General features: G+C 40.8%; 6 protein-coding genes and 1 long non-coding RNA gene across 7 annotated transcripts in view; 2 read left to right on the forward strand and 5 right to left on the reverse strand.

Annotated features, from left to right (window-relative positions):
- Nucleotides 1-1,533, forward strand: part of LOC104799917 (nitronate monooxygenase) — a 2,493-nt gene extending 960 nt beyond the window's left edge. The window contains exons 2-6 of the mRNA XM_010522604.1: nt 3-215; nt 478-573; nt 665-810; nt 887-1,106; nt 1,187-1,533. Of these exons, the coding sequence (XP_010520906.1) occupies nt 3-215; nt 478-573; nt 665-810; nt 887-1,106; nt 1,187-1,378 (867 nt within the window). The 3' untranslated portion in view covers nt 1,379-1,533. The remainder of the gene's footprint in view (nt 1-2; nt 216-477; nt 574-664; nt 811-886; nt 1,107-1,186) is intronic.
- Nucleotides 1,534-1,600: 67 nt separating this feature from the next.
- On the reverse strand, nt 1,601-3,269 carry LOC104804569 (metacaspase-3). The gene is made up of 6 exons (XM_010528880.1): nt 2,893-3,269; nt 2,666-2,851; nt 2,264-2,594; nt 2,060-2,177; nt 1,801-1,971; nt 1,601-1,732 (listed from the first exon to the last, which is right to left on the reverse strand). Exons 1-6 carry the CDS (start codon nt 3,107-3,109, stop codon nt 1,673-1,675), a joined length of 1,083 nt encoding a protein of 360 aa, XP_010527182.1. The 5' UTR covers nt 3,110-3,269; the 3' UTR covers nt 1,601-1,672.
- Nucleotides 3,270-4,808: 1,539 nt separating this feature from the next.
- LOC104799930 lies at nt 4,809-7,174 on the reverse strand. The gene is made up of 3 exons (XM_010522620.2): nt 6,269-7,174; nt 5,916-6,002; nt 4,809-5,293 (listed from the first exon to the last, which is right to left on the reverse strand). Exons 1-3 carry the CDS (start codon nt 7,038-7,040, stop codon nt 5,037-5,039), a joined length of 1,116 nt encoding a protein of 371 aa, XP_010520922.1. The 5' UTR covers nt 7,041-7,174; the 3' UTR covers nt 4,809-5,036.
- LOC104799926 lies at nt 5,312-5,901 on the forward strand. Its single transcript, XR_769645.1, has 3 exons — nt 5,312-5,495; nt 5,587-5,732; nt 5,809-5,901. It is a non-coding gene; the product is annotated as an uncharacterized LOC104799926 (long non-coding RNA).
- A 342-nt stretch (nt 7,175-7,516) lies between the features above and the next one.
- On the reverse strand, nt 7,517-12,232 carry LOC104799946 (outer envelope protein 64, mitochondrial). The gene is made up of 13 exons (XM_010522640.1): nt 11,638-12,232; nt 11,171-11,323; nt 10,957-11,081; nt 10,707-10,832; nt 10,355-10,537; nt 10,085-10,229; nt 9,702-9,870; nt 9,333-9,470; nt 9,041-9,241; nt 8,627-8,754; nt 8,486-8,537; nt 8,260-8,329; nt 7,517-7,946 (listed from the first exon to the last, which is right to left on the reverse strand). The coding sequence occupies exons 1-13, from the start codon at nt 11,877-11,879 to the stop codon at nt 7,864-7,866; spliced, it is 1,815 nt and encodes a 604-aa protein (XP_010520942.1). The 5' UTR covers nt 11,880-12,232; the 3' UTR covers nt 7,517-7,863.
- Nucleotides 12,233-12,338: 106 nt separating this feature from the next.
- On the reverse strand, nt 12,339-19,691 carry LOC104799938 (calmodulin-binding transcription activator 2-like). Its single transcript, XM_010522629.1, has 13 exons — nt 19,466-19,691; nt 18,844-18,963; nt 18,439-18,554; nt 18,193-18,281; nt 17,795-17,837; nt 17,475-17,607; nt 17,174-17,293; nt 16,785-17,071; nt 15,831-16,343; nt 14,700-15,388; nt 13,924-14,506; nt 13,069-13,407; nt 12,339-12,974 (listed from the first exon to the last, which is right to left on the reverse strand). The coding sequence occupies exons 1-13, from the start codon at nt 19,503-19,505 to the stop codon at nt 12,822-12,824; spliced, it is 3,225 nt and encodes a 1,074-aa protein (XP_010520931.1). The 5' UTR covers nt 19,506-19,691; the 3' UTR covers nt 12,339-12,821.
- Nucleotides 19,692-20,206: 515 nt separating this feature from the next.
- Nucleotides 20,207-21,941, reverse strand: LOC104799957. Its single transcript, XM_010522650.2, has 2 exons — nt 21,022-21,941; nt 20,207-20,953 (listed from the first exon to the last, which is right to left on the reverse strand). The coding sequence occupies exons 1-2, from the start codon at nt 21,885-21,887 to the stop codon at nt 20,311-20,313; spliced, it is 1,509 nt and encodes a 502-aa protein (XP_010520952.1). The 5' UTR covers nt 21,888-21,941; the 3' UTR covers nt 20,207-20,310.
- Between the last annotated feature and the right edge of the window lie 1,095 nt (nt 21,942-23,036).

Consider the following 23,036-nt stretch of genomic DNA (forward strand, 5'->3'; position numbering starts at 1 on the left):
AGGAATGCCCTGATTACTTGAGGGAGCTCATAAGGAAGACAAGGAAATTGACAAGCAAACCATTTGGGGTTGGCGTTGTTCTTGCGTTCCCCCACGAATCGAATATAAAGGTAATTCTGGAGGAGAAGGTGGAGGTTTTGCAGGTCTATTGGGGTGAATGTTCAGAAGATCTTGTCCATGATGCTCATTCTGCGGGAGTCAAGATTGTTCCTCAAGTAAGTCCAATCAATTCTTTCATCACTAATAGCAAAACCATGAAGGATCATTGAGTTTAATCTCTGGAAATCAGACAGCCCAAGTGTTTTTTTTTTGGGTTTTTAAGATTGTCGAAAAGATTGTCCTATGAAAGTCTGATCCTTTAGATGGAACAGAATGGATATATGCCATATTTAGCAGCTTAATAATCATAGTTAAAAGACACCAATTTTTTGGTTAATCCCTCTTATAAATGATCAATTTTCATGCCCTTCGAGTAAGATTGGGAGCATCGAGGAAGCAAAAAAAGCCATCGATGCAGGAGTAGATGCGATTATAGTCCAAGGACGTGAAGCAGGTGGACATGTTATCGGGCAGGTATGCATAAAACCATATTCAAAATGTTCGATTGCATCTTTTTCGTTTTTCGTTTGTAATGTCTCAAGAAACGGTGTCAAAAATGTTTTAGGACGGTCTCTTTTCATTGCTGCCGAGGGTCGTTGATATGGTAGGTGACCGTGAAATCCCGGTTATCGCAGCTGGTGGCATCGTTGATGCACGCGGTTACGTTGCAGCATTGGCACTCGGTGCTAAAGGCATCTCCCTTGGCACTAGGTCTGATTTGATCCGATCCTACTTTCTCAACTCCCGTAATCTCAAAGAAACTGAGCTCAAAGCTTCAAATTTTTAGGTTTTTGGCTACTCATGAGAGCTTCGCACATCCAACATACAAGCGGAAGTTGGTTGAATTCGACGAAACCGAATACACAGATGTGTTTGGTCGGGCCAGGTGGCCTGGTGCACCTCATCGTGTTCTTCGGACACCCTTCTTCAAAGACTGGAGATCTCTCCCGAGCGATGAAACTGAACTTAACCAGCCTATTATCGGACGTTCCACCATACACGGCGTGGTAAGATTCGTTACCTACGTTAGGTTTTTTCACTCTTTGAACAGAGAGCTTACCTGAATAGAGATGGGGCTTGGATTCAGGAAAAGGAGATAAGAAGGTTAGCTGGAACTGTACCGAACAGGACGACCACGGGAGACATAGAGAGTATGGCGATGTACGCCGGGCAAAGCGTAGGACTCGTGAAGGAGATTTTACCCGCTGGAGAAGTCGTGAAAAGTCTCGTTGATGATGCTCAGTGCTTGATCCGTCAAAACTTAAGCAGCTCTGCATGAATACATCGCAGGTTCGAGTTCTCTATATCGTGTTCTATATCTATCGTGAATCTTATATACTGAGTTACCTGGAAAAACTTTCAAGAAAAAGTACACTTATGTTCTTCATTGTACCGTTCACAAGAAAAGAACTTGTTTCGGGTTTCGCCAGTTTACCACTCGTGTAAACACTTGTACATTATGCATACATATATAGAATATACACACGCGGAGACATATGCGTGTTATAGAATGTGCCTTTATGTAGAAGGTTCAACATTTTATTTGCATTAAAACATGATTATAATAGAGCGTTCAAAGCACAAATTTTTTCTTGTATATGTCGAACTTCTCCGAGGATGAAAGCAGTGGCTCCTGCAAATTCTCGAAGGGGGGATATAGTTTTTAGCACAATGACCTTCCAGTTGGGAAAGAGACGATACCGCGGGCTCGTCGGAATGGGCAAAGGCTCCGTCGTTGGAGAGGCTGTTTTGGGCATCTCGTATGGCAGAGCACATGAGGCTGAGCAGTCCACCGTAAGTAGGCGATGGATCGGCCTTCACCGCCTTTATGAAGCTGTAAGTCATCGCTCCCGTGTTTTTTCCCGTGAACACCTGCTCATATTCCCGAGACGTTAAGACTCTTGGGTTCGGTTCGAGTTTCTTCTCGGGTTTGGGAAATGGGCCGAAACTATAGACGTACCGGAGTGTAGCCACTGGTTTCGTGATCATCACAAGCACTGAAGCAATATGCAACTCCGCCATTGCTTCCCTTGTAAGCCCCCATTGATCTTTGGTCTTCCCATTTGTAATACCCATTCCTGTTTTACATTCTCACTTTCTCATGTCATTAAGCAGATCGAGAATCCATTGATTCTTCATCAAAGATCGGTGATTACTACTTTACCTGGCCATGCGGCAAACGAAGGGCAAGTCAAGCACAGTTCCGCTGTAACAGGCATCGATGATGGCGTGGAGTTTGGCTCCAGGGACGAGTGGCCTCACGAGTGTCTGATTGATCTCGTCGTCGATGATCTTGCCCTCGGTTTCCTGGTCGAGAGGGCATAGGGCTTCGTCCTGACCGTCGATCTCATCCCCGTTGTAGTCCTTCTGACGTGAACCGTGGCCGGAGAAGTGGAAAACCAGCGAGTCACCGGCTCGGTTACCCTCCACGAGCCACCGCATGGCCTTTCTCATGTTCTTCTTCGTCGGGAATCTTTGCGAGCTCGGCTCTTCTTCTGCACATCAAGATTTTGTTTCGGAAAACTGACAAAAAAGCGATCGAAAAAGGAAAGAGAAGAGATGGAACCTGTGAGCATGAGGATGGAATCAGGAGGGAAACCCATATGGTGAATCAAGAAGGACCTCATGGATTTAGCATCAGTGATACAACCCTTCAAGGCATAGCTGGTGCCGCGGTAGTTCAAGCCACAGAGCACCGCTCTTTTTCTCCCGAAAGCCGAGGGAAGCCGCCCCCCTGCCTCCACGGCTGATGCTGCCCGTACCCACCTCGCCCTATGCAGTGATCAATATCTCATCCTTTTTCAGACAATCTACGTGAATAATAACCCACATGGTTTGAACCCGAGACGAGTTTGCTCGGTGGGAGAAATGGTCGGGACCGGGTACCTGGGACAGGAAAGAGGGAGAGGCGGATGAAGGTGTTGCAGGCGGAGCATTGAAGGGATTGAATGCCGGGCGGCGTCCACATCCGTTGGCCGCATGTGCACCTCACCTCCATTCTGCTTGCCATCTTCCTCTCTCTTCTTCTTCTTCTCCTCCTCCTCTGTGTTTTGTATGGAACGAAGAAGTGCAACTTATATATATATATATATATATATAGTGAAAGGGGTCGTGTATAATATGTTCGTACATATCTGGAATATCGTTAAAGTTATTGGTAAATATGTTATAGTATCGTTCAAACGTGATTAAGAGAATAGGATTCGGTGCAATCAAACGATCATGAGTCACCTCTTTCGGTTCAACTTGTCAAGTGGCTTAGGGATGGAGAGAGGGTGGTGCAGGCCAAGCGTCGAACCACGTGAGCTTTTGGTCAGTGGGCTGCAGCTCCTTCGAGCCCATTGCCAGCAATTTGCATGCATGGCTCATTAAAAATATTTAATGCGATTATGTTCGTTTGGACATTATATATAAAGAATTGGGAGAGGATATGATTCTTCTTAAATGGAGCGCGATTAAGTCAACAATATTCTGGGCTTCTAGCAAGTGGTTTGGCAACAACCAAATGTACTAAACAACTTGCTTAATTGTTTTTAAGGGTGTAAAATAGACCGTCCATCGATCTGGGAATATTTTTATCTAATTCAACCCGATCCATTTTTTAACGAGCCAAAAATTGATCAATCCAATCCAAATCGCGTTCGTTCGCCTGTCAAAAGAATTGCCTATCGAATCAAATGCATATTTTTTTTAAAAAAATTTAAAACTAAAATATGTAAAAATATTATAAATACTTAAAAAAATTATAAATATGATAAAAAATAAAAAATTGAAAAACTAAATATCTAATTAAAATACAATTTTTATATCAAACATTAAAAAAGAAATTCCTGACTCGTGGGTTCGCCGAACTAGCTCTTCATAAGCTCGATTTGTGACAAGTTGGCTCGTTCAACCCGTTTATTTTTTGCTCAAATATTTTGATTCTACCTCAGAAAAATATAGATTGACTCGTGAACTAACCCACAAACCGGTACACCCCTATATGTTTCTTATAGTGAATGCCTTTTTCTTCTTGTTGATGAAACAATAAACTTAAAATAAAGAATCTCACCAGAGCTTAATATTCACCCCTAATTGTTTGGTACGATTCGATTCGGAACGGTATCGAGGTTTTTATACGATTCGAATTTTTCGGCACGATTCGATTCAGAAATATCATCGACTTTTCAATATGATTTGATTCAGAAACAAAACCAATTTTTTCTGTTCGATTAGGAACGATATCGAATTTTTTTATACGATTCGAATTTTTCGGCACGATTTGATGCGAAAACGACACCGAATTTTTTGGTATGATTCGATTCGGAGTAGTATCGAATTTTCGACATGATTCAATTTTTTCGATACGATTCGAAAACAACCGAATTTTTCAGTACGATTTGATTCGAAAACGATACCAAATATTTCGATTTAATTCATATAAATATATGTATATATATATATATATATATAAATATCTATATATGTTAATTTTTATACATCTAAATATAACAATTTTAACTAAATATATAATGGGTTTAATGGAACAAAACTCATTTAACTTATTTTAAAAAATTAACCAAATGGACTAGACCATTTGGGTTTATAAGTGGATCGGGTTGAGTCGACCCGTATAACCCGACCCATTTTGACATCTCTATTCACATTCACATCGAGAAATATCTTTCCTAAACCCAAACAAAAGGATTGATATGGCCATCCATGTCTTCAGCTTTGAATAAATATATGAATTGAAAGGAAAAGAATGGGACGAAATCCAAACACATTTCTTTGGTTCCAATACAAAACTTGTCATTCCTGCCTCCTTCCATATTACAAAAAAAAAGTAACTTCATTTTCAATCAATGTTACAATCTTCATATATAAAGTGTAATGATTCATCAGTATCATCTAAATGCCTTCTTTGGGCGTATCGTCTAATGGAGGGAGGGTTCTTACTTGGATTGGAAGAGAAAGATCTTGCGGGAGGAGCTGCACCAGCGGGCGTAGGAGGCATGGAGGTTAGGCCAGTCAGAGGACGAACAATGCGTGAAGTGGTGTAGCCAAAGCGACAGTACTTGCTCTTGATCCTCTATCTTCAGCTCTGAAATGGTCTCTTCCAATACCCTCTCCAGCTTCGTTTGCTCCACTGTTCTCAGGAATGGCTTCTCGGCTCCATTGCTGGCCCTGCACAGCAATGGCAGCCACGACGAATGGATATATGCCATATTTAGCAGCTTAATAATCATAGTTAAAAGACACCAATTTTTTGGTTAATCCCTCTTATAAATGATCAATTTTCATGCCCTTCGAGTAAGATTGGGAGCATCGAGGAAGCAAAAAAAGCCATCGATGCAGGAGTAGATGCGATTATAGTCCAAGGACGTGAAGCAGGTGGACATGTTATCGGGCAGGTATGCATAAAACCATATTCAAAATGTTCGATTGCATCTTTTTCGTTTTTCGTTTGTAATGTCTCAAGAAACGGTGTCAAAAATGTTTTAGGACGGTCTCTTTTCATTGCTGCCGAGGGTCGTTGATATGGTAGGTGACCGTGAAATCCCGGTTATCGCAGCTGGTGGCATCGTTGATGCACGCGGTTACGTTGCAGCATTGGCACTCGGTGCTAAAGGCATCTCCCTTGGCACTAGGTCTGATTTGATCCGATCCTACTTTCTCAACTCCCGTAATCTCAAAGAAACTGAGCTCAAAGCTTCAAATTTTTAGGTTTTTGGCTACTCATGAGAGCTTCGCACATCCAACATACAAGCGGAAGTTGGTTGAATTCGACGAAACCGAATACACAGATGTGTTTGGTCGCCCCAGCCACGACGTCAGCATCTTCTTCTTCGTCAGCCTCCATTTATCTTTCTCTCCTCCTTCTCCTTTGCCCATCTCCTTGACTTGCTTGAACAAGAAAGCTTCATAGACAAAAAAAAAAAACAGTAATTGTCAACGTGGGTCATCAAAAAAATCTCGGCCGCAATCTTTTAGCAAGTTGTTTCGTGATGAAATTGTATTGTCAATGTTCTTAGATCGCATTCGCATCATTTTGTAATAATTACGCAGTTTTATTTAAGGAATAATATTTATGATTACGTCTTTTTATGGAAACCATTTTGGGAAAATTATCTCTGGAAAGTCGAATCGTAATAAATAAGAAACCGACTTGTGGAAGGGAACATACCAGAAATCTGGACCATGGAGCCTTGGAGCCGTGGCTCAGCCCAGAGAGCGAGCCGAGCCAAGCTGGAAGCCGAAGCCCACTTCTCCACGGCTTCCTCGCCGAACCCGCAAGTCACCATCTTCTCCGACAGCCACAGCACCTCCGCCGCGAGCTTCTCCGCCGACCACTGCTCCGCCTCTTCTCCGCCTTTACCTGTTAAACCATCTCCGACCGCTCTCATCGCCACCCTCACCACCCGGTTCAACCCGTACCGGATCGGTTCGCCCAAATCCCTCGGCCGGTCTCTCTCGACCGCCGCCTCTAACCGGCCAAGCGTTCTAGCGAAGGACGCAGTTAAAACCCTACGGTTCACATCGATCAACGAGGCGGAGTTCTCGCCGCGATTCTCGTCGATCAGTCTCTCCGCCAAGGATCGGACCACTTCATACTTCCTCGAGCTCACGGGGATTTCGTTCATGGAGGAGAGCAATTGCGAGATCGCTCGAGCAATTCCCGAGTCTCCTCCTCCTGCTGAGGTGGGAGAGAGATCGGTGGATTCGTGATTCTTCGAGGAGAATTTGAAGGCCTTGGAGGAATCGGCGTCGGGACAGAAAACGGAAGGGAGAGAGCGGAGGAAGAAGAGGAAGCAAGAGACGAGAAGGAACCGGAGTTTGTCGAGGAGTTGCCATTTGACGGGGAGGTAAAGAAGGGCCTTGTCGGCGAAGAAGAGGGCGGAGATGATGAGGTTGCGGAGGAGCTGAGGGGCCATGGCGGCGGCGGAGGGCTTCTCCATTGTTCGTTTGTTGTCTTTTCTGGGATTCGTGGGGAGGGGGGAAATATAGGAAGCTTACAATACAGACGAGAGCTGTCTGTTTGACTTTTCTTTTTGTGGGATTTAGGTTATTTCTTTTATTATTTGTTATAAATGCTATTTCTATAATTCTCTCTGATTTTTTTTTATGGCATACAGTTTCATTGAAAACGTGTTTTTAGTTTTTTTTTTTTTTTTTATTTCTGTAAGGGAAAATGGCACATTTGTCCAATTTTCCTTTCTTTTTTTTTTATTAAGTAAACAGCTTGAAGTTAGGGATACATACCCGTTGGAATGTGGAAAATAATAACAGTGTTAATAGAGAGACAGAGAGCAATGTGATTTGTACAAAGACAAGATTTTTGGTAAGAATATGGGTAGAAGAAAACCTAATATGGGATCATTCACTGGCCCAGATAATATATATATATATATACACACTCATTCAAGTATATAAATATATAAAAATGTATAATTGGTTATACAAGGGAAGGCACACAAGAACAGTCTTGAATTTATCTTACACCCAATACTAGTTTTCAACAGACAAACCCAAAAAACAAAAATGGTAACTTTGAATCCCCCAAAGATGTGAACAATATTAAACAACAACAACAAGGTAGAGAAGACAGTGTCCAAAAACTTATTTTCTAATCAAAACGATCAAAATAATTTAAAAAAACTCACCCTCACATTCTAAAGCTTCTCCCAGTGTTTTTTGGAATTGAGAGTAGAGAGAGGAGGTTGTGTCTTGGAGCAAAGCCACATCGGGTAAGAAGAAGAGGAGGAGAATGATCATCTTCTTCTAACTCAAAAGTCTCCGGAGGCGTTTCTCAGCATCCTTGGCTGTCTTGTTTTGGGGTTCAAGGACCAGAGCATGCTTGAAATCTGCCCACATCAATGGAAATTCAAAGCTCTAGTTATGCTATGGATGGCTATCCTTGGTAATTCAGGTTACAATACCCATTTCTCTAACTATTTTTCTCGAAAATTAGCAACGTACCGCCAAGACCGACCTTAATAAACTCTAAACCACAAAAAGAAAGGGAATTCTCCATAGAAAATGCTTTATTTGGGAAGAAGAAATCCCAGATTCTAAGAAAAACAAGAAATGGCAGGGGAGGTATTCTTTTTATTAAGTAAAAACCTGAGGAGATGTTCTACTCAATTAATATGCAAAGTCTGAAAACTGGTTTCTCACCTGCAGCAGCCTCCTTATAGCGTATAAGCGATTCTCTAGCGGTACCTCGTCTCAAATATGCCTTCACATTCTGTTTTACAACAAAATCATGAAACCAAAATTCTTTTGAAGCCGGCGATGCACATTCTCTTTTAAATTTGCCCTTTCAGACTTAGTGATTATGATTTCAAGTTCTATGGTTTGCTATTGTTTTATTTTGATTTCACCAAAGTTCTCGGGTTCTCACCTTTTTATCAAGCAAAATAGCATTGGTACAATCTTCTTCAGCTTGTTGGAAGCTGCAGACAAACAAAAGACTGTCTGATCAGAACAGCACAACAGCTGTAGCATAATTTACAAAATTACATATACGAAGATAACTGATTACCAGCCGAGTTCCAAATATGCCGCAGCTCTATTGCAAAAGTATGTTGCATTTGCTCCGTTCAATTTGATAGCTTCAGTGTAAAACTTTACTGCCTTATTCCATTGTCGCATCTTGAATGCTGCATTGCCCTGGAACGAAATACATCAACAATGTGTTTCAGATTCATTCCACTATATCTGGAACCAAGTAGATTTAGACTCATAGCGAGAAGTGCTTTTACGAAGCTACTTCTATTTCAATTTCTCCATAATGAAGCTTCCACGACTGTAATCAATTTCATATAACAACAATGGTCAACGATATATTCCATAAACTGATAAACCTAATATCTTACAAGGGCTTGAGTCTCACAGAGAGAATAGTAAATAATTGGGTCAACAGAATTAATGCTCAAATCAATAGAGATAAATCTACCTTTTCCTTCAAAAGTTCAGAAGCCTCCAAACTACCATTTGAGTCTGAAATGGGTGCTAAAGTGGACATGATCCTGGCTTGGTCTTGGAGAGATGCGTATACATCCAACACCGTATCGAGAAGAAATTTATCTCCTCCATGGTATGTGAGAAACGATACAGAGATTGGATGATCACCATGGTTTCCTAATGGAATGGTAACCTGTGACATATATGGTGCAATGACTCAGTAATATCAAAAAGGGTATGAGTAACAGTTGGATACATGCGAGAAAGCTCCAATTATATGATACCTGACAGCACCCAGACATGCTAGCAATGCTGGAGAGTGCATAGGTCCGATCAAGAAACTCATTCAAGGAGTTCTTCTTATTTGTTTTAAGTTTGGGTGAGGCATCAGCGACTGTGGGAATCACTAGAACTCCATCATCCTACCAATAATATACCACAATATGTTTTAATCTTGATACTAAAGAGTATAAAAAGGCATAGTTGACTGCAACGAGTCTTTGCAGTGGCCCGTCGTAAGAAAAATGACCTAGCAGAGAGGAACTTTTTCCTTCGCCCCTTTATTTCCAGATAGGCTTTCAACTGGAACGAATGGTCCATAAGACACTTATATAAAGAATCGAGTAAAATAAAAACCCAGAATCTGAGGCTACCTTTAGAAGGTTTTGAATGGCGGCTCGCATCTCAGTCTTAACTTTGTAGAGAGATTTGATGTTCTCATTTCTGCTCTTTAGAGCTTCAAGAACCTGACTGGACACTTTTGGTCCTAGATAGGACTTGCATGATTGAAACCACTCTTCATGATTTGTTCTGAACTCATGTCTGGAGTAAAAAGAAAACTTTTCTCATAATACATAAATCCCTACTAAGAAAAAACAAATTAACTTCAAGAAAAAGAGAAAAACAGCCAAGTTCCTATACAGAACCAATCAGAGAAAGAAGAGAGCAATATAGTGTTGACGAGGGTGACAGAGTTTCAAGAAGATTTAAAAAGAAGAGTGGTGATAAACAAAAAAAAAAAAGGTTGTTAAATTACCTCTGTATTGATAACATCACAGATGACAGAACTTTCAAAGTTGATGCTGAATTTTGTAAATTCACAGATTGCTCACAGAAACCTTTCAGACTAGGAATGTTTGAAGCAACATGCTGACCCAAATTCATATGTTTTGGACTCTGATCTGCAGAAATCCAGGGTAGAAGATACCATAAACATAGCTGCTATCTTTTTCAGCGATAAAGAAAATGTAAGTAACGATATATTTGAAAGGAAAAGGAAAAAAAGTCCATGTTGTGGCAAACTTACATCCCGAGAGATTTTCGATTCCCTTTCTGATAACATGCACCGTCTTCTGCTTAGGGATGTAAGAAAGCTCAAATAAATCATCGGCGAAAATAAAACATCTTTGTCTTCTATTCGGAACTGCGTTTAGACTAAGTAATGCATGCCCAACTTGGCACAAAACAGAAGGATCACGGGCAAACCATCCTAAAGAAATGATCAGGAAGGCGCATAAGTTACCACAGAGTTCAGAGAAAGGAAAGGCTTCAACAAGCAGAGAGTTCCTCAGTAGGATATTTGCTAGACAAACTAAGAAGCAGATCAAAGTAGTTGACACAAAAAGGCAGCTTGATGAAAGAAAAATAACAGGACATACCGACAGTTTCTAGGCTTTGGGAATTGGGCAAAACTCCAACGGAGGAAACGGTCCCCTGAGATGGCCGGAAGCCAAGAATACCACAAAATGAAGCCGGAATTCTAACACCACCAGTAGTATCAATTCCTGCAAAGCCACTGGCATTCTGATAACTACAATCATGCGATTGAGATGTGCAGGAAGACATACAGACAGACCAGCATTCCTATCGCTCAAGCAACAAAAAACAAAGAAAAGAGATGAGCATTACCAAGAGCAAAGTCGACGAGTTCAGCCGCTACAGAAACTGCTGCTCCACTAGAACAACCTCCCGGAACATGAGATGGCATCTTTGGATTAACAGGGGTTCCATAGTGCTTGTTCTCTCCGGTAATCCTGGAAATCACATTGAAACCTAAATATTCACATCAATTTCCCATGGCAAACATGGAGAATCAGATGGGGGAATTAAAATGGAGAAGTACCCAAAACCCATTTCATCCATAATCGTCTTCCCAACACATGTAGCTCCAGTTTTCAAGAGCGCAGTCACCACGACCGCAGTTTTCTCAGCAGGCCCGTGAGTCTTCTTCCATTGTGGATTACCAAACCCTGTGATGTAATCCTTAACATCAAATCTGCCAATTCCAGAACCCATAAGGCAAGAAACAGCGCACATATTAGATAGATACCATTCGCAAGCAAGAAACCGACGTAACGAAGAAACACAAATAGCCATTTCTACCAACACGATTTCGTGCAAAGTATACAATGTCAGCGGAACCACAAAGCTCATGCGAGATCATTTCACCGAGAACCCCCAAAGGAAGGAAAAAAACCCCAATGAACTCCCGAATAAGCTCAGAGAAACATACGGAGAGAGAGTCAAACGGGTCAAATGGAAATGCGAAAGAAGGGTCAAACGGAGAGAGAGGGAGAGGAAAAAACATACGCGTCGGCGACGGAGAAGGTGAGGCCGGAGAGAGGTTGTTTGGCAGCGGGGGGAGGCGGCGGAGGAAAAGGAAGAAGCTCAAAGCGATCCAAGAAAGCGCCGAAGTCATCGAGCCTGAGGGTTTTGATCCGCCGCCTCCGGGTCTCCGCCAGGATCACGATTCCGGCCACCGTCACGCCGATCACCAACCACACCTTCGGATTCGACGCATTGTTTCGTATCAGACTCAGCGTCTTCGACATGACGCGATCTCACAGGAGAAGAAGAGGAAGACGAGGGGAGGGAGAGAAGGGTTTAGGCAGGGTTTAAAGGAGGAAAACAGACAGAGAGAACTTGCGGAAGAGGAGAACAAGCAAATTGCTATAGTGCGCAGGGGTGTAATTTTCTTTTTTGACATAGCAGGGTTGACTCGGTGAGCCGTGACTCGGGCTGATGCGCGAATCTTCACAAGAAAAACTAGAAAAGGAAAATGACATATTGCGCATATTATACATATAATATTATATGGTATGATCGCAACTCATCCAAAGCCATGACTTTTGCACATTATTAGTAATTTCTCTTTAATAGCAAAAACAAGTTTACATTGCTATGAGATGGATAGCGAGGACCTAAACGTCGAATCTGGGCATATACATATACACATATATATAACATGCAATATAATTCACCACCAACTTTGCTGTTTAAAACAAGTCACAGATCAAACATTCGTTGAGATTCGACGAGGTTCGGTCCTTTACAACTAGGGTCTTTGGATCAGAAATGCATTCACACGTATACAAACATAGCATACATGTATGTAATTTGTGTACAACCCACCAACCCAGGGCTTTGGCTCTCGCTGCACACAAACATAATACACCAATTCACACACACATGTGTGTGTATATATATGCAAAAGCCCCAGTGTTACCACATATCTCTTCTTCCCTAGAAGACAAGTAAAACACTTGTCTGCTCTCCTGCTTCTTCCATTTAACTACCCCAACAAGACCAAACAATTTACTTTGCTACTTTGCTACTTTGCTACTTCCCCCTAGTATATTTAAATCAAATATCAACACTATCCTCCAATACTACATAACGGTCCTATTCTTTCTTTCTTTTTCTGGGTTAGGAAGTATGAGATGATGATACCTGATACCCTATTATGTACGTGTGGTGTCATTCTCACTCATGAATCACTCAAAGGCAATCGACATGAAAGTGTCGTCATCCAAAAGAGAGTCAATGTCTAGAAGATAATCATCATCCGCTTTGCCTTCTCCATCTCCTTCTTCTGCATTGTTGTTGTTGTTGTTGCTGTTGCTGTTCGCCCCTGAATTTGAGGCCTCCTGCCCGCCCCATAATACACATTTTTACATCAACACATCATGAATGAAAACAAATAATAATAAGCGCGTGTGTGTTCTAGCAATAGCATTTTACCTCAGTTACGCGGAAACCCTCAACAACAGTCAACAGCCGACGGTACTGAGCCCGTGCTTCTGGATATTGAACCATTGACTTCACCCTCGTCAGCGCTTTCTTCAACCTCTCTTCTGTTTGTTTCTTTCCCTCCTTTAGAAAATCATATTCATCATCTTCCTTCTGAGTTAAACTCGTTCCGGGTTTAGCCTGTTTTGCTGCGTTTGCACCACCTTCACGTCTAAATCCCCTTAGACCACTGCCCTTCCGTCTCCACCGCAATATAATTTTCTCAAGTATCCCCACTGACCAAATGATCGCTCTGTATTGTTTCCGAACCTGATGCCCTCTCACGTGAGCCTACCAGATCATCAATTAAGGACAAAAAAAAAACTCAGCAACCATTCTAGCATCAGTAGTTATAAAGTACATGAGCACATCAACCATCAACTCACACATATAGCAATTCTTAACAAATCAGGGAACAATACACCTTTCCCATTTAAACAAGATGATACGCAAATCAGAGCTGAGATGAGAAAAAATAATGCTAAAGCAAAGAGTCTGTTAGAGTCCCAATCCCACATCCACCATATGTGGAGACTCTAACAGAGTCACACCAATCTACTTTCTAAAACTTTTAAAATGGTCAATAGTATAACCGACAGACACACAAAAGGATACTGTCACCATCACTGGTTTCTCTTAAGAAATGTTAACTGTAAATGGAATCACAGTCAGGTTCAGACTAAAGGGATAATCATACAAGTGGCTACTGAACATGATAGCTGATGATAGTGACGCAGCTGCATACACCCACACTTTCAAGAGAAACAAAACAGGGATAAAACTAGGTCACTTCCATGAAAATCAAACCTGGATCTTAACAATTCTTTGTCGGATCAAGATAAATTCCTTCCTCTTCTTCCAACCACGATACTTTTTCTGGATATGAACGGCAGCAGCGTGTACAACGCCTTCACTGTGTCCTGGTTTCCCAGTCTTGGCAGCTGCAAAAGAAACAGCCAATTCATCGGATATGTCTGATTCATCACCGGCAAATTGAGACAGCTGTTTCCGCTGGAATGACTGCATCCTGAAAACTTGATGTATGCGGTCAGCTGCTTGTGTAGCATTACAGACAGCAGTAAGTGAATCCTTCAAGCAGAGCGCTTCTGGTACATCACCATAACTCATAGGAGTAGCTGTTCGCTCAGAGACAGTTTGAACAACTTTTGCTCCACAGGAGTCAGCAGAGCTGTTTTCCTTGGATTCATTCATTTTTAGCTGTTCAAGATAACTAGTGAGGGAAGACTCTGCAAGAAAACCTGAAATTCCCTTGTGTCCATTTCCAGAACCTAAGTCAGCAGCCGTTTTACCCAAAGGAAACTCTGGAGATGGGTCAGTCGATGCTCCAGCATCAGCACCCAGAGAGACAAGTACAGCAACTGTTTGCTCCCTGAAGTTAACAGCACCAAGAAAGTTAGTTTCATTAAGAAAAACAGACCAGTTACAGAATTCTAGACAGATTAGTCTGAGCATATTACAAGAAATCAATAAGAGAGATCAAGCTCAAATTTGAAAAAGCTAAACTCCAATACAATGAAGATTTATATTCAAAGCAATTGAAGGGATGAGACTGAAGTCCATACCTGCCACTGAATGCAGCCCAGTGAAGGGCAGTCCATCCATTTGCATCACGGAAATTAATGCTAACTCCTGCTGCTAAAATTGGTTTTATCGCCCAATCATAGCCAAGGGCAGCAGCAAAATGTAGAACACCCTGCCCCTCTTCATCCAGTATATTTGGACCCTTACCATCTTCAGTCACTTTATGGATGAGCCATATATATATTTTTTCTTCAAACAGGTCCCTGATAACTCGACCTTTTGCTTCTTGTTCGGTTGAATCTTTTTGGGTTGTCCCAGGCAACAAAGACTCTGTTTCATCCTTTATCAACATGATTTTACTGATTTTTTTCCTTTTCTCCCCAACACCTTCGAATATGTGATGTTCGTGTGCAGGAGATCTGTGAGCCAGTAGCCTCTCAAACCGTGTATAAAGTGATGCTTCACTTGTAGTAGCACCATAAACAGCAGTAGCATTAAGTTTTTTGGTAAAGCCAGGGAGGAAATCAAATTCTCGAACTTCACTGCAAGCAAACCTGTCTGAACATGTAACATAAAATGGAACTTGACCAACAGTGTGTGGCGGAGCATGACAACAAAGGACACCATCTACTAGAATTTCAGCTGGAACCTCCACTTCCCCAAACATGCATGACCAGTTATATCTTGTGACCTCTTGTTTACTCATCAAAAACGTCCCAATAACCATAACCTGAACGATAGATAGGATGTTAGGCAAGAAGAGATTTAACATATCAGATAGGTAGAGTGATAGGCAAGAAGACAGAGTTCCTAATCAGTACAAATAGCAAAATCCCTGAAAACCAAGAGGCAAGAACTAAAAGGAAAAACCAGACAGGGACAAAAAAGAAAGAGAAAGCATGAAAGTCAGAAAACAAAGCTTAGCAGCTTTATGGAGTAGGAATCCCGATTATGAACTTTAGAGACTATAAACATACTGACAGAGGGACATCAACAAGAAGGTTCAATCATCTATTCTGCTACAAACACAGTAAAGTTCTTAACAGCGTAAAAGCAAAAAATGAACACTCAGTTATAAAAACCAGCTGGCAACCTGCATTATGAAAAAATGTGCCTTAACAGAAAGCTCAACCATATGATCATTTCTCCAATGCTTCAATCTGTTAAATTACCTCAACTTCTGAGTCTATGTGCCCCCATTTAGGCCAGAAATCGATTATGGTGAAGCGCTGGTCCTGGGGGAGAGAAGGGCTCAAGGACGACCCAGCTGCTGCAGTTTCACACTCAACAGTAGTCCATGCAATGCCTCCAGATGACTGCATCTTCAGATCCTCCATCTCACCAAGTTCTTTACTAACCCATCGAGAGAAACTGTCAACCTTTTTCAAACTATCCTCCTTACTCAACAATGATTTTCTAGGTAACATCAGGCTTGTGCTTGTTTCATGTTGTAGATCATCAGGGTTTAATTTTGGTATATAGTCAGATTCCACACTTGTAAGAGGAAACTGAATACCATTCCCAATAGACTGTTGTCTTTGAGTATCAAGAAGACTGGAAAATGTCTCAAAACTATTATGTGCTCTTTGCTCAAACACCGTCAGATCTGTACCATCGCCCATTCCAGCCAGTGAAACAAGATCCATAGGCCATTTTGGCAATGGTAAATTGTCCTGACCAGGAATCTACAGAGAAAAGAATCTCAAACTCAGAATCAATAATAAGCATTCTTCCCGGAGCTTGAATAGATCAGTAGATAAACAACAGAAAAGCAGCCTTTAATCAAATATAGGCACAAGATACGCATCATGTACCTTTTCTCCAAGCATGTATCTGTAACCAATTGCCTTTTAAGATCTTTCTACATTTTTTTCTATGTGCATGATGAAAATATTAATTCGTTGCTTTTTGGACACTAGCAATCGAATTTTATATAACAATACATACAGTTGATCTTGGATCCCCTTTCTCTCTCCGCTCCTAATATTCTCCAACTTGTAAATCTCTGGTCACTAATGGCATTGCTCTTTTGGTATTATCATTTACGGAATCTACTAGGAGACTAAATCTATAATGAATGTATATATATATATATATATATATATATATATATCTTTTTACAATACCTGCCAATTTACTTGGTTTTGAAGAGGATTTCTGAGATGCTCCTTATTGTCATTGTCTGCAGCTATCAGTCCACCTTGACCAGCATTTTCCATGCCAGGCACAAGCATCAATCCAGTCGTAGAAGGCGGCATCTGACTTAACAGATCATTACAAGGCAGATTATGATAATTCGTTGTTGAATCCTCAAAGGCAGCCCTCCACACTGGGACACCAACTGATCCCTGGGAATCACGAATCTGAGAGATAACGCCTGCTCCTGGAGCCGACATCCAACCCTCACGAGTTCCTGGAAAAGAATAGAAAAGACATTCTCAGCAAGCATACATAAATTTGGTGAATGGAGATACTGAGCAGTAGAATACATAACAGAAAGCAAAGGGAGGAGTACCTGAAAAAGAACTCATATAATAAGAATTCAATATGCTCGCATCCTGTGTGTCCCCTATCTGAGTAACAATTTTAGGATCAGACAGTGCTTGCATACTAGAACTTGCTCGATGAATATCCCCTGTATAAAAAGAGATATAAGTTTGAGTTGAAAATTACATGCACAATCAAGACTAGCTAATGTTTACATACATTTTAAACATCAGAGCATAATAAGTAGGTTAAACAACAGTCTTCCCTCTAAAATAACTACACCAAACAGTCATCAAAACCAGTTCACAGAAAATAAGAATGAGTCATACCAGAATCAGCATCTTCACATAGTGATGACAAAGTGCTGGTTGGACTTGCTGTTGAACCAATATGGACCGATGTAGTGTCATTTACGGAATTTGAATTATTTTCTTTTATTCCTCCAGTACTCATCCGATTTCCCTGATGGTTACAACATGGGATACAAAAACAATGACATAAGGCACAACGTAAGATTAACATAAACAAACACCATATGATGGACAATATGCGTTAAAACGGGAATTATGTGATGTTGAAATTTGAATACTGGAATATTTTTTTTATCTAACAATGCATCTAGAAACAATATTGACAAGAAAAACTGTACCTTAACCTCCAAGTAATGAACAAAAACAATATGCATAAAGTCCCTGAAATGACACATAAACTTATATAAATACAAGGTTGAGTATATCAGCACCAAACTGAAAAAGTAACTATAAAGAAAATTATAGCAAGAAGCTTAGCTTTTTTTTTCTCGAATTCATCTCACAAGCCAAAAAGTTGAGGTTACTCTACTACATCTTGATAGTTCTTATTGTAATTATAGGGGAAAGAACTATTGGTCATTTACAAGAGAGATTCCCATTTCCCATGCACAATTACACTGGAAAGAGTTGGGTGATAAAAGCAGATAAATGTAGCGAGAGCAGAGACAGAGAAACATAAACATTACGAAAGCCAATTTTGCGAAAATATACAACAGAAACTGGAATTCAGACTCACTGCTCAAGCATCCAGTAGCTACGTCTCTGGAAATTCGAATTGTCTTCCCCATGTGCGTAGTAACAATGTAGCATGTCAACACTTCCCACCTATATACACTTGAAAAATGTCACTTCCCAAAATTTAGATACATTTTAATATTAGTCACTTCATTCACAAAATAAGAAATAGAAACAAATAGGTTTGACAACCATGAATGACGTGTCTGCACTGAATTGCTGAGGATACATAAGTGGAAATGCTGACCTTCAATTTCTCATGGGCTTCTTTGATTGTCTTTCCATCCTTTTTCTTCCTCCAGTTGTGACCATCTTTTCGGAAGTATCTGAGAACCTTTCTATCGAAAAGAAAGAGTGAACCACCTGAGGTCATTGAATCTTGTGTCAAATTACAGAATAAATAGCAATTTTACTTCATTTATTGATTTTGATGGGATGCAAGAAGTCTGACTAATATTTCCAAGAGAGCAACCCGGTTAACTACGATAAATGTGGTATAATGTAATACCAATAAACAGAACAGCTCATGTAGAATAGAATCTGTGTACACTTTTTCGTCAATGCAAGTAAAAACTAAAGCCTACGATAACATGCATAATGTCCAACCCCAGACACACCTTATTCAGGCACCCAAACAGAGAGAGAAACGTACTAGGTGGTCGGTTGGGAGGCTCGGACGCAATATGAAACTTCTGATAGTTCCGAAGAATTTCACAAATCTCAGAGGGCCTCAACCACCGGTGCTGAGCTTCTGATAGCAATTGTTCTATATCTGCAAACATGTTAAAAAGGGAGAAAACGTGAATTCTAAACGTTCCTCGAACTGAATAAAGCAAGAAACTGAAAACGCCAGTACCACTAGCACATAAACATCAACAACCCCAATTCACGGAACAGCTCCAGTATGTCCGAAACAAAGTACCCAGAAATTGCTTTAAATTCGGAAACAAAGTACCCAGAAATTAAATTTTTGGATGAATCTTCTCTTTCCTCGCGATTAGATTAAGTAGACAAAACGAACCCCATAATCACGATAATCAAGACGACTGACACTCATTCCCTAATTAAGTGGCATGCGCCAGTCCCCCTCCAGTGAGAGAACAAGGGTTCGGCTCCTTCCCTAACACCCATTTCCTAATGTAGGAGCGCGAGAAACAGAAGACAACGACTAAAACCTAACAAACGTCAAATAAACATCCAGAGCAGATTGGAGAAACTAAAAATTCGGAAGAAAAAAAAGAAACCCTAAACATAGAAAGGATAAACGAAGAAACCTAATCGAGGACCGAAACCAAAAGATCCGCGATCTGCCATTGTTCCACCAGAGATCTCGAGCTGAGAGAGAAGAACAAACCCTAAATTTCAAACCCTAATCGATCTGCACGTACGAAGTGTGAGAGGGAGGTCCTTTCGAGCTTTTCAGGTGTGAAAGCGAAGCGTTTTTCTTTTCTCCGATTTTTTCCCCTTCTTTCTTTTCCAGCCGTTGGGTTCCAGACGGAGAAAAAAATGGAAAGAAAGCGTCCATATGGTGAAGGTTGTCTTCTACAGTGAAGGGCACATTTCATGCAATAGAATCATGACACGTGTCCGACGTAATTTTATCGTTTTATGTCACAGTTAGGGGTGGGCGTTTTAACCCGTAACCCGGGGTTTGGAGGTACCGACTTAACAAGTATTCAAATAAAGGGTACCCGAATATTAACGATGATGAGATCGAGTATTAATAAGATTAAGTTTTCGACCCCAAAATCCGAGTGGAGGTTCAATTATTTTACAAGGGGTATTCGGGATACCCGGTATATTTATTAAAAATCTAAAATATACTTTATATCTATAATATTTTTGTCTAAATTATTCTTATTATTTATTAAAATATTTTTATTTTAGTTCAATTTTCTTATGTTCTAAATTTTTCTATACAAAAATTTCATCATTTCAAATCTTATGTAACCGTGTCCACCCCTAATCACAGTTCCAAGAAGTAATTAGTTAAAAATTAGGCTCACGATCAGTAATTAAAAAAAGAAGAAAATATAAATTATGAAATGAACTTGTGCAATTATAAAACTAAAATGTTATCCACGTGTCACTACTGCCACGTCAGAAAGAAAACCACGTGTCAAGCAATGGTGAGATAAAGAAATTCTTTGAAATCAAGTCTCCGGGTTTCATGGTAGAAAGTCTTGTGCGTGTTAGGCCAATAGGTCAACCAGATGGAACCCTTGATTTCCCACTCCATCGTCTTCCCCAGGGCTTCTCGCCCCACCTTCCACACCACGCACTCTCCGTACTCATCCCCTGCGAATATCACTCCGCCTCTCCTGGTAAATGACCGATATGCCCTCGCGTACCGGTCCTTGAACCAGGACCTCGGGTTCATCATCACCGAGAGCTTGGAGGGTCTTGACGAGAAAACCTCCCTTCCCCCGAGGCTGCTGTCGTAGAGAAGCCAGTTGAGGTTTGCCGTGTAACCGAGGACGGACTGTTCGAACTTCCACGGCGTCATGCTCACTCTTGCTGCTTCTCTGGTGGCTATTGTCAGACCTATCGAGTTTGGTGGGTTGAATGCTCCTTCGATGCTCTTCTCCACTTCGAACTCCCTTCCCGGATTGTTGGAAGATTTGCTCACGGAGACACTTATGATGTTTGTCTGAAGGGTCGGAGTTAGCTGCAGAGATATTCTCGATGGGAAATGTTTCTCTTGCTCCCCTGCTCCCTTCCTCGCCATCAGTCTCTCGCTTACAAGTCTTATTACATCGTATCTGCACGGAGATTTATCATGATTAGGTTTTGAAGTTTTGCCTGTTCACCCTTTGAAAGGATAACATACCTTATGTTGTCGATCTTGACGACCACATCGATCCACTTCTCTCTAACTGCAACCTTGTAGTTGAACTGCATCACTCCTTCGAGCTGGTGGAAGTTCAAGGAGAATAACAGCTTCGAATCGACAAATGGGTTGCTTTTTCTTTCCACCTCCATGGCCACTAATGGACAATAAAGCTGAACTTTCCACAACCCAGAAGTGGAAACAGCATAAGAGAACGACGGCCACGATGCAAATCTCCGGCTGCCGCCATTGGTGGCTTGAAGACCCACAAGCCAGTTGGTAACCGCAAGATTAACAGATCTCATCCACTGTTCTTCTAAGTTGGACCCTAGAAGCTTCATCAGAGATATCGAAGGTTGCCTTAGCCGACAAGTAACCAGATGGTCGTTGAGAAAGCTGAGGCAGTCATCACGGAGAGACGTGGGAGTTTCGTATACCGATACGAGGAACGAAAGAGTGAGAAACACGAGGTTGAAAATGTCTTTGAGATCGTTACACGAGCTGGGTTTAGGGATCTTGATGGTGGAAGTTGTCCTGTTGGAGGCATAGCCCAAGACATCATGAATGAAGTTTAACATGAGAGAGACAATGGTTTCTTCATCAAAAGGGTTCGATGATTTGGGATTGATGTTGATTTGGTTCGAAGTCCAGAGGTACAGAGGAAGAGTAGATCGGATGACGATGGAGAATGTGAGGATTTTAGGGTTAGGGTTCTTCTGCGCTAAGAGATCGAGGGAGGGATGAGAGGAAAGGAAAGAGGAAGTTGAGGGGAAAATTCGAAAGGAGACAGAAGTTGAGGACCATTTTGTGATTTGAGGGATATTTTGGACCCAAGTGAAAACATCAGGGAACTGCTCCGAACCCATTGGCCAATTTGTAGCTTTGTGCTTTGAGTTTAATTTGCACCTACATACTCATGCACATATATATATATATATATATGTGTACACACACACCACATGCACATATATATATATATACGTACATGTGTTATGTGTGTACGTAACGAAATTCTCAATTTGGTCAGACATCAAAGACAGTAATGTCTCTTTAGAATACAAAAAAGAACATTATGTTAGATGCATTGCATTAAGTAGTTTTTGTTTGAATTATTGAATACAGAATAAAATGAAAAGAACGTGGCCCGTGATACGGACGTACAATTTGATCACTGCTTAAAGATAGCCGTATGGTTAAAAATAAAATGATGTCTAAGCCATGGATTGAAGTTTACCATTTTTCTTCACATACGATATATATAAATGGTGTTTTTTTTTTTTTTTGTGTGGTCGTGCATATTGGAATGTTGACTAATGAATTGTAGATTTCTTGCCTTAAACAAAAGGTGATTCCGATTTTATCCAATGTATGTAGAGACAATTCCGATTTATCCATCGATTCTAAAGGACTCCCACAACGTGAAGAAATCACAAAAGCCCCAGTAGTCGCTGTTTTTACTTTTCACATATATATCTTTTTTTTTTTTGTGAGACTCACATATATATCATGCTCATGCATATTCCTTCTCCAACTATATATATATATAGAGAGAGAGAGAGAGAGGAATCTTCTACGAAAGAAAATATCAGCTAAACTCCCGCATGATATCCAACGTTACCCATATACATTTGATTTATTGCTATACGTACGTGTATATATGTCAAACACGAACGCGTGATCTACATATAGAGTTCAATTCGACGTGTAAAAGAGATTTAAGAATATAAGCATTTCTCCACGGCGAGAGATGCTTATATTCTAATTCTACGCATCTTAAAAGTTTTTAATTCTATTCTAATCCTGTATGAAATCTGGCAAGAGAGCATATTTGATCTCATTGAGTGTGCGTATGTATCTGTTTTTATCCATACGACATACGACGTTGGGTGATCATCTCGGATTTCGGTTCGACTATTTTGATTATAAAAAACTACATACCAATTGGGATTTCGGTTTTTCAATTATTTTTTTAATCGGTTTGGTTCTGTTCGATTTTATTTTTTCGCATTTTAAAA

The sequence above is a fragment of the Tarenaya hassleriana genome, unplaced genomic scaffold (assembly GCF_000463585.1).
Source record: "Tarenaya hassleriana unplaced genomic scaffold, ASM46358v1 Cleome10, whole genome shotgun sequence".
Taxonomy (NCBI): Eukaryota; Viridiplantae; Streptophyta; class Magnoliopsida; order Brassicales; family Cleomaceae; genus Tarenaya; species Tarenaya hassleriana.